This window comes from Crocuta crocuta, unplaced genomic scaffold (genome assembly GCF_008692635.1).
Source record: "Crocuta crocuta isolate KB4526 unplaced genomic scaffold, BGI_CrCroc_1.0 scaffold467, whole genome shotgun sequence".
NCBI classification, from domain to species: Eukaryota; Metazoa; Chordata; class Mammalia; order Carnivora; family Hyaenidae; genus Crocuta; species Crocuta crocuta.
The window spans coordinates 1,055,868-1,066,832 of record NW_027530632.1 but is presented as its reverse complement, the minus strand read 5'-3'; the positions used below and the strand labels follow the sequence as shown (position 1 = coordinate 1,066,832).

The 10,965-nt window shown below is 39.3% G+C and overlaps 1 protein-coding gene across 1 annotated transcript in view; it reads left to right on the top strand.

The window, feature by feature from the left end:
• Positions 1-10,965, top strand: part of KDM6A (lysine demethylase 6A) — a 134,659-nt gene that overhangs the window by 85,205 nt on the left and 38,489 nt on the right. The window contains 7 exon segments of the mRNA XM_077768522.1: positions 1,742-1,840; positions 1,974-2,193; positions 2,753-2,887; positions 3,339-3,494; positions 4,056-4,151; positions 5,899-6,294; positions 7,918-8,028. Of these exon segments, the coding sequence (XP_077624648.1) occupies positions 1,742-1,840; positions 1,974-2,193; positions 2,753-2,887; positions 3,339-3,494; positions 4,056-4,151; positions 5,899-6,294; positions 7,918-8,028 (1,213 nt within the window).

Sequence of the window (10,965 nt, the reverse complement as noted above, 5' to 3'; positions counted from 1 at the left end):
CCTGTTCCAAGCCAGTGAATATAGCTGCCTTCTATTTTACTGTCCATCATTTATTTTTCTTTGTTTATCTCTACACCTTGCTAGCAGATTAATATTCCTAAAAGGTGCTTTCATGGTGCCATTTCCCTTGTGAGACAAAAACTTCAGGGTAACCTCGGGCTGGATTTATAATTCTCTCCTCTTTGTGCTATCTTATATGCATTAAGTTTTGCTCATACTGTTCAAACAACATTTTGAAATGCCCTCTTTCATCTTCTCTGTCTGAATCAGGGGTTCCCAGACTTTTGGATTTCATGAATCAGTAAAATTTCAAAGAATAATTATGAGGATCTAAATATAGTAAAAACATTTAAGATTTTTTTGCCATTTAGTTAGCCAGTAGTATTTCAAAATAAGTCAGCTACAGTATAAGTATTAATGGAAAACTTGTATATGTAAGTATATGTTGCTGTGTGTCTATTTTGTTTTCATGGCCAAATTGCTATATACTGGCTGATAATTGGGAATTACTGATCTAAACAATATGCCTCTATACCTATTCAGATTCCTTAGTGTTATGCTTCCTTTCTTGCTTTTCCTAAGTCCTGTAGTGTGTATTATGGTGTCTTCTACCTTAAATTCTCAAACCAGTTCTTGTCTGTGCCAGACAGTTGATTTGGCATCATGACATTTGTAATGTGTCTTCAGTCCTCAACTAAATTGTAAGCTCCTTGAAGGCAGGGACCGGGTTTTGTTTCTTCTTTTTTCCTTAGCACCAAGCACTAAGAAGATAATTTCTGTATTTATAATTTCAGCTGCTGTTCTGTGTATCCATCAGATATATCTGCATTAAGAAGATAACAGGTTCCCCTCTCTCTCTCTCAAAAATAAATAAATAAATAAACGTTTTAAAAATTTTAAGAAAAAAGGAGCGAGGGCGCCTGGGTGGCTCAGTCGGTTAAGCGTCCGATGTCAGCTCAGGTCATGACTTCGGAGTCTGTGAGTTGGAGCCCCGCGTCGGGCTCTGTGCTGACAGCTCAGAGCCTGGAGCCTGCTTCAGATTCTGTGTCTCCCTCTCTCTCTGCCCCTCTCCTACTCAGGCTCTCTTGCTCGCGCACTCTTTCTCTCTCTCAGAAAATAAACAAACATTAAACAAAACAGAACAGGTCCTTGAAACTTTAATCAGACCTTGCTGCCCTTACGTGTCGTGAAATCTCTCACTCGCCTTACTGTACTGTTTTTGATAGTTAGCTTGATATTACCTGGGTCTTAATGTTTGTATTCTTTACAAATTACAGAATGGTTGACCTCAAGGTTATTATTTAGGAAAGGAGAATTAGAACCTGATTCATTAAGTCTTACCAGAATAGAATGGTTTTCTTGGTTTTTAGGTCTATATTCTTCCTGTATGTAAGCTATATAAATAGATCAAGCTGTGTACAGAGATCAAGCTATATAAGTGGAGTGGCAAGTGCATGTGTGCGCGCGTGTGTACACTTGCAGCTCTCAATATAATAGTGAAGTAATATGGCCTTTAGTTATTTCAGTATTGTTCATTAATGCAGCATGCTTGTATAGTTTATTGAATGGTTAATTATAATGTACATTATAATTATATATATGCATCTGCACACACATTCACAGAAATATGTTCGCTCATTTGGACTTAATTTCTTTTGATATATGTAGTCCTTTTTTTTAGCAAATGAATTAATCAGTATTAATGGAATTGTCTGGATTTTTTTTCCCCCTCCCCTCTCAGGTGCTATTCAAGTATTGGGAAAGTTCAGGATGCCTTTATATCTTACAGGCAGTCTATTGATAAATCAGAAGCAAGTGCAGATACATGGTGTTCAATAGGGTAAGACTTTATATACAAATAATGGTATTACACTTGATACATGACAGTTGTATATCACATATAATATGCTTGGTGAAGCTGAGTCGTTCTTCTTAGTTGACCCCTTTTTTCCCCCCTTAATTTCTCTTTCTAGCGTGCTATATCAGCAACAAAATCAGCCTATGGATGCTTTACAGGCTTATATTTGTGCTGTGCAATTGGACCATGGCCATGCCGCAGCCTGGATGGACCTAGGCACACTCTACGAATCCTGCAACCAGCCTCAGGATGCCATTAAATGCTACTTAAATGCAACCAGAAGCAAAAGTTGTAGTAATACCTCTGCACTTGCAGCACGAATTAAGTATTTACAGGTAAAACTTTTAAAAAACAGTTTTTTAAAGGCACATGTTTCCCCATGACACTCAGGCAGGAGGCGGGTGGCTGGAAAGTTTGTCTAGTTGTGTTTTGCTGTCTATAATTTGTTTCCATATTTTGTAAACATACCATAGCTTGTAATATTATTTTACTTTTCATTTTAAGTAAGATATGCAGTATTTTAAAAGATGCTCTTTTGCACATTTACTGTTGATGTATATTAATTTACATAATTTTTTCCTACGTACTGTCTACATTTTTAAGTTGTCATAGCATTTTAGAGAAAAGAACACAAACACTGTCTTTCACTCTTGCTTGGAGTTTCATGAGAAGACAGCTATGAGAACTTTGAAAACAGAGCTCAGCTTTGTTTGAATTCTCACAAAGGTCTATGTTCCGGTTACCCTCTTTATACTTAGTATCTTTCTGAAACCCCAAATTAAGAATCTATTTTCTTTTAAAAACAATTAGTTATAGCATTTAGGAAGATTTAGTGGACTTGCTCTTACTCAAGTAGGCTTGTGTTAAATTTGCTTTTTACATAATTTTTCCTAGGCTCAGTTGTGTAACCTTCCACAAGGTAGTCTACAGAATAAAACTAAATTACTTCCTAGTATTGAGGAGGCGTGGAGCCTACCAATCCCCGCAGAGCTTACCTCCAGGCAGGGTGCCATGAACACAGCACAGCAGGTGAGAAGTTGGGTTATGTTCTGCAGGTGCCCAGCTTTAAGGGTTCTTTTCAATCTGTAGTGGTCAAGCATATTTTACTAAGTACAGGAGCCTTTTATTAATGACAAAGCCTTTGGATTTAATTGTGAAGGGAATCTAGATCGAAACAAAACTCCCTCTGATACGGGAAGCAATTTTGGGGTGCCAGTTTAGAACCTTTGTGCATTTTCATGATTTTGAAGGAGATTTCTTAAAATAATGCTGCAGTGGTTTGTTTAATTTCGAAAGCAGGTTTTCAAAGGAAGGTACACATTCCTCCATTGATGATTCATTTGATTTTGATTTTCAATAATTGCCATCAGCGATGTCCACATAGCTTTGAAAAGTATGCAGTTTGTAAAGTTTTATAATTTGAAGGAATGAACTAAGAATATATAGAACCCTATTTTTGTCTTCCTTCTGTGATTCTTAGGCATGTAAACCTCATCATCCAAATACTGAACCTGTATTAGCCCTCAGTCAAACACCAATTTCACAGCAATCCTTGCCACTACACATGATTCCTTCTAGCCAAGTAGATGACCTGTCCAGTCCTGCCAAGAGGAAAAGAACATCTAGTCCAACAAAGGTATATATTTTAGAGAAATAGAAAATCACAGTCAAAAAGGAATCTCCCAACTGCCCTGAACTTGTGCAGTTTGACTATCTCCTGTCCTGTATTTTAAATCTGTGGACATCAAAAGAGTGAAAGGTTTGAGTTTTTCCATCCCAAATTCTTAGCATCATATTAAATACAGAAAGTAGGGTTCAATTTGCATTCATCAAATCATTTTATTCATCTCCCTGCCGTTAAGATCTCAACACACTTTTCATCATCACTTTCTACTGACATTGAGATAAATTTATTGCTGGATCTAGTGGACAGCGTGGTGTTTAGGTTAGCCATTTGGGCCATAGCTTAGGGGTGGGCCTTTTTGGGTGGCTGATTAAAGAATCAATATTTTTTTGAATTTATGATTTCCCAAATTTATTATGCATGTAAAATTATTTTTAAAAGAATTTAATGTCATAACAATTCTTTATATGTAAATATTCCAATTCATAGTCATTTGGCCTTCATTAGTCACTGTTGTTAACTCTGTGGATTTAACCAAATATTCTTTAATTTTCTTTTATCACTCTTCCTCAGAATACTTCTGATAATTGGAGTAGTGGCCATGCAGTGTCACATCCTCCAGTACAGCAGCAAGCTCATTCGTGGTGTTTGACACCACAGAAATTACAGGTATGTAAGGCAGCGCTTCTGACACATTGTTTTGCCTCTTGAAAAGGAGTAGAAGAAGTAAGCTTTACATTTTTAAGTATTAATTCTTAAAGTTGAGTGGCAGTGAATCCCGTCAAATGCACTACAAGTAAAACAAACCCAGGTTTATCAGAGTAATGGGATCATTAGTCCTGATTTTCACTTATTTTTGGTTTTATTTTTAAACAGGCAACATTCACATAGTTCACATCGCATCCGTATGGTTGTAGGCTCCACAGAGTAAATCCCTGCCCGCTTAGCTTTTAGCTCCTGCTCCTACTCACTTAGTTCTCCTTCCAACAGCCAGCCAGGGTTACCAGTTTACCTGTCTTTCCTGAGACATGTCAGGCCTGTACAAGGAAGCAGACCTGCATCCTCCTTCTCTGACATGTGACTCATTTTCTCCTTTTGTATACATATGGCAGAATGCTCCGTATATTGCTTGTTAACAGTGTATTATGTAGGCCTTTCCTTGTCGGGATGTAAAGAGCTTCTTTGTTCTTTTATGGCCATAGCATATTTCTTGATGTAGATGCACACCTTAAGCAGACCGCTAATTTTGGATAGTCAAGCCGTCTTGACACTTTTCCTATTCGAAACAGTGATGCTTTGAGTGTACTTGTCATAATGCATTTCTGAGCTTAATGAACTTTCTGTGTGGATACTGAAAAATAGAGTAGTAATAAGTAAAACGTTATGCCTGTGTGTCTCAAATATCACGTTACAGTAAACCTCTTCCAATGAATGTTTATTTCTTAATTTCTCAAACTTCTTAAAGGACTTCATCTCAGGGTTAGTTGCTGTTGGTCAGGAATCAGTATCTTTGACTAGATAGCGGCTCCGAGTTGGCCCAGTCATTTCAGGACAAGGTTGCCTAGAATAGTGAGCTTGAGCTGGTTTCTTAGATATGTCTTTGACTGTATTCTCCTTTCTTCTTCTTCTTCTAGCACTTGGAACAGCTCCGTGCAAATAGAAATAACTTAAATCCAGCACAGAAACTGATGCTGGAACAGCTGGAAAGTCAGTTTGTCTTAATGCAGCAACACCAAGTGTGTATAGCATTTTTTTCCCCCTAAGATTTGTTAGCGTTTTGAGTACTTTTATTGACTGAAACGTCATTTTAGAGCATGGTCATGCCTGCTTCTTTCTGCCAGTTTGTGGTGGAATTTAGTAATCTTGCTTCTTAAAATACTAATAATGGACAGAGAGTTTTAGGGAAAAAACAGCTATAAATTTAATTTTGAGCACAAGACTTGGTCTTTTGTTACTTATTTACATGCTGTTTTGCCTCTGTTCTGAGGGTTTATTTCTATTATTTAATGCTTAACAAGCTGTCTAAACCGAGACGGGGTTCTAGGACTTGCTGAGTGTGTAGTATCTGGCATATAAATGTAATAGAATGAAAATTGGAGAACCCTCATTTTGTGGTTGGGAAAAAGACCTGTAAGTTCCACAGTTTTCTTAATTTTCAGCTGCCTTTTTTTTTTTTTTTCCATTACTAAAGGGATGTTTCTTAAAAATAAAACAGATTTCTGCTTTTCTGAGGAAGCTAATCTCTAAGTATGAACACACACAGTTTCTTGTTTTTTAAAAAGTGTGTATTTTTCAGCCTAGAGAAATGAAATGTTAGGGTAAGATCGGCGATTACCCGGTGATACACCTTCGCATTTTGGTTCTCTACCTTCTGGACCACACAAAGAGCATTCATTTTTCATTCGCTTTTTGACAGATGAGACAAACAGGAGTTGCACAGGTACGATCTACTGGGATTCCTAACGGGCCAACAGCTGACTCATCACTGCCTACAAACTCCGTCTCTGGCCAGCAGCCGCAGCTCGCTCTGACCAGAGTGCCTAGCGTCTCTCAGCCTGGAGTCCGCCCTGCCTGCCCTGGGCAGCCTTTGGCCAACGGACCCTTTTCTACAGGCCACGTTCCCTGTAGCACATCAAGAACGCTGGGGAGTACAGACACTATATTGATAGGCAATAATCACATAACAGGAAGTGGAAGTAACGGAAACGTGCCTTACCTGCAGCGAAACGCACTCACTCTACCTCATAACCGCACAAACCTGACCAGCAGCGCAGAGGAGCCGTGGAAAAACCAACTATCTAACTCCACTCAGGTAATAGAAGAACCAGCTGCTTTGTTGGCTTCTCACATATTACTTCTCTTCTTTTTGGTTTTATGCATTTTGAGAGAAAAAGAAATAGGAGTTTGAGGAACTGTTTTTATAAGCATTTCATAGCACTATAATGTTATTAGCTACGTTTTGACTCCATATATATATATGTATGTGTATATATATATACACACACACACACACATACACATATACATACATACATACATACACGAGCATACTCTTTTCCATTATAAAATTCTATACACGCTTGCATGCCCACGCACGTACACACACACAATCTTGGAAATTTCCAGAGGTAGAGAAAATAGATCATACAGCCCCCTAAAACTCGCTGCTTCCATAGTTCATTTCGACATGTACTGCCTACCTAAGATCAGATGCTTAAGTGAATACGTTTTAGGTATTCACTGTGAAGGGAGAAAAAGACCATTAAAGAAGCAGGCACTGTAAATTACTCTGAAGTGTGACTTTGGTGAAAAGTGCTGTCACTGTCAGAGTACCTAGGGGGACACATAAACCAAGATGTTAGAGTTTCCAGGAATTGGAGAATTTGGGAGGGGAGGGGGCTGGTAAAGTGTGCCTAGAGTATAGATAATGAAGAGGGAATGGTGAAATAGAGGCTGAGGAAGGTAGAGGAAGTTGCCTAATTTGTCTTTTTTTTTTTTCCCCCCTTTAATGTTTATTTTTGAGAGGGATAGACAGACCATGAGCAGGGGAGGGGCAGAGAGAGAGAGAAAGACAGAGACAGTCAGACAGAATCTGAAGCCGGCTCCAGGCTCTGAGCTGACAGCACAGAGCCCGACACAGGGCTCTAGCCCACGAACCATGAGATCATGACCTGAGCCGAAGTCAGACACGTAACCAACTCAGCTACCTGGGTGCTCCGCCTAATTTGTCTTAAAGGCAAAGTAGAGTCACTGAAGTTTTCAAAACAGAGTAATGGATTTCATGAATATTATTTCTGTCAAAGATATGTGCTATATTTCACTCAGTTCACTGTTAGACCTATAATTTCTAAGTTTTTACTTCTGAATATTTATGCACATCGTTTTTCCTGTGTTTTGGATGGTTTCCATGGAGCGTGTGTTTCAAAATGGAGCTGAAGGGTCAAAGAGTAAGGATCTAAAAAATGTTGCCAACACACATTGCCAAATTACTTGTACTTTTCTTAGTAAGAAATATTTGACTTCTTGCTAGTTAGCCTTATACTATTGGTAAAACCAAAATAACTTCATTTTTCAAAGACTTTTAAGTTTATTCTTGAAGTACTATTCTCGGCGGGACCATCTTTTCTAGAATGATTAATAGTTTTATTTATTCTTAAATGTTGAGCACCTATTATGTCCATGTCCCATTCGAGGTTCTGGGGATACACCCGCCAGACACAAAAATCCCTTCATTCATGCAGGTAAAAAGGCAGTAAACAAATAAGCATTATATAGAGAGTATTAGGTAATGATATGATTAGTTCTCTGAAAACATGTATTAGAAAGGAGACCGGGGGCACCCTAGAGATTGGTGGTAGAGGATTCACAGTGATAGATAGGAAGGTCAGGGAGGGCTTCACTGGAAGATGACATTTGAATGAACACCTACCTGCAGGAGTTACAAGGTGACCTTGAAGTTATTTGCGGTGAGAGTGTTCCAGGTCTCCAGGAGCGGCAAAGAGCGGTAGGACCTAAGGTGATAGGCGTGTGTTTTGCATTTTTTGAGGTAAGTCAAGGTGGCGAGGATGGCTGAGCAGGGCGAGCAAAGAGTGAGAGGGGAGGGAAGTGTGGTCCAGTTGGAAACAGGCTGGCTAAGTCATGTTCAACCTTGTAGGCCATTGTTTGTAAGGGTATTGGATTTTATGGAGTTAAATGGGAAACTGTAGGGGGTTTTAGAATGGAGGAATGGCGTGATCTGACTTAGGTTTTAACTAGGTCCTCTCTGGTACTCTGTGGAGAGACTAAAGGAGGCAAAGGTAGAGATGATGTGACCGATTTGGAGATTATTGCTGTGATCCAGGTTAAGAGATGGTGGTGACTGGACCCACAATGGCAGCATTAGAAGCGGTCAGCTTTTGGGTTCATTTGGAAGGTAGAACTGGTAGGATTAGCTGGTAGAGTGGAGTGTGAGAGGGAGGAATAAAGCTAGCCTGGCCCAACTCGAGGGGTGGGTGAGTCTGGGTGAGAGTCCCTATGGGGTGGGAGTAGATGGAGGAAAGAACTCAGGACTGGGAGCTTTGGGGCATTCCAGTGTAATAGGCCAGGATATTGAAGAACTAGCAAAGAAGGCTTATAGAGGAGTGACCTGTGAGGTAGTAGGAGATCCAGGAGGATGTGAGTGATGGCCTGGAAGGCAAGTGAAGTAAGTGCGTCAAGGAGGAAAGCATGATCAAAGTGTAAATCAAACAGTGCTTCATGGGTCTAGTAAGGTAAGGGCTGGGAATTGGCCATCTGAGGTATTTGGTGGCATTGCTGGGCCCAGGAAACTAAGGGGCACAGGCCAATCCACCCGACGACCATGACCTGGTTTTTTTGGTTGTTTGTTTTTAATTTTGTTCTTTATGTTTTTATTTTATTTTTGAGAGAGAGAGAGAGAACAGCTGAGGGGCAGAGAGAGAGGGAGACACAGAATACGAAGCAGGCTCCAGGCTCTGCACTGACTGACGTGGGGCTTGAACTCACAGACTGAAATCGTGACCTGAGCCGAAGTCACATGCTTAACCAGATGAGCCACCGAGGCGCCCCTTGTTTTTGTTTTTACAGCCCACAACTGAAGAATGGTTTTTGCATGCCAAAAAAATGTTTGTGACAGAGACTATATGGCCCACAAAGCCTAAAAAACTTGCTTTGTGACACTTGAGAATACATTTGCTGACATCTTTGTGGCCTGGTGGGGGCAAAAGCCTGATTGAGGTTGGCTTCAACATAAACGGGAAAGAGAGAAACCGAAAGCAGTAGATGTAGACAGTCCCAGCACAGACACCTTGAAGTTGTGTGGGCTGCACACCCCACAGTGCCGGGACGCCATCCCCGTAGACCAGGGCATGAAAAGGAAGGAGAGAAACAGGTGGTAGGGAAGGGAAAGTGGGATTAAGAGTTGTTTTTTGTTTTAAATTTAAGATGGGGGAAATCAGAAAGAAATTGAAGGTGGGTGGAAGCTCATGGGCAAGGTTCAGTAGAGAGGGAGAAATTAATGCGGGAGAAAGAGGAGAGAATTGGTAGAGTAGGTGAGAGGGTGGGATTTGGGAGGGTCCTGGGTCTTTGAACATTAAAGGACTGTTGAAAAGGAGAACCTGAGAATTTTGTTAGGATGCCTGTAGCACCGAGGTATAACTGGCAGTTAATAGGTGGGAACCTTTGTTAGGATTGTAACTGATGATTCTATTGTTCTTCTTTAGTACATCTACTTCCTGGTTTGCTTAGTTTTGAGATTTTCAGTTAAATACTCTCAAGTCTAGTTTGGGAATTTGCTGTCTTTTCAAAACATAATTCCAATGAAAGAGCCTTTGGTTTGCAGGCCATGAGCCTTTGTACAGGACTGAATACTGACTGGTAGAGAGCCCCAGCCTTTGTTTCACAGGCTCCTCAAGGCCAGTGTCCGTAGAAGCCTTATAATTTAGATAATGTGGTTGGGAAAATTGTCCAAAAAATGTTGTTGAACTGATTCTAGGTCAGAGGTTTCCCAGATGCGGTTGCTGCATGATCATCGTAGGTGAGGAGTTCTGTCTCTGGTATTAATATAATTATAGAGGTGTTTTCAATACTGTCCTCCATAAACCTTTTCAGATATTTTTCTCCAGTGGTAGTGAAATTTCTCAACTTGTAATGACACCTAGACCATTGATAGACTTGTATGGTACAACTTCAGCTTTTGATGATGAGAGGATATAGAGATCCATACTCATTTTACATTACAGTTATGAAGAGTTTATTCAAAGGTACCACTTAAGATATGAAAGTAAAATTATAGGAGCTGTAGGTGATTGTTCAGCAAGTACTCTAACGAGTTTATAACCTAACATATTTGATTTGCAGATAAAGATGATGTAATAAAATGGTCAGATTTTTTTTTTACTTATCTGCATACTGTAATCAGTGTAACTTGTTAAATGATTATCTTCTGAGTAAATATTTGATGATAGATGAAATTTTGACTCAGCCACCCAGACTATTTCTTGGATACTATTTTTTAATTACTGACATGCTTATAATATTACAGTATTTTTACTTTATGAAAAGTTTTCATATAACTTAGAGATTTTATCTTTTAACTGCTATTGTTGACGTTTTAGTTGCCTATTTAAGCTTTTAAAACCAGATTGCATTCCTTTGCATGCTCATTGATGTGTATCAACTTTTCATGTATCTAGTTTTTTTAGGTAGATAAGTTTCTTGAATAGAAATATACCATTTAAGATTTTTAGTTTTAGAATCTGGTTTTAGGGATATGCTTGCTGGTTTTAACTAGATTAGTAAATGCAGCCTTTAAATGCAGTATATAAATATCTTGTCATTAGCTAAATTGTTATTCCATTGTAGCTTATTACTAATTTAGTTTCACCTAAAGTCAAAAAGGCTTCTGACCTTGCTGCTGAAATAATTTTCAACTCAAAGTGCAGCAGTCCTGAGATTTTTGCTGGGGGTGGAGGGGTCCGTTTGTTAT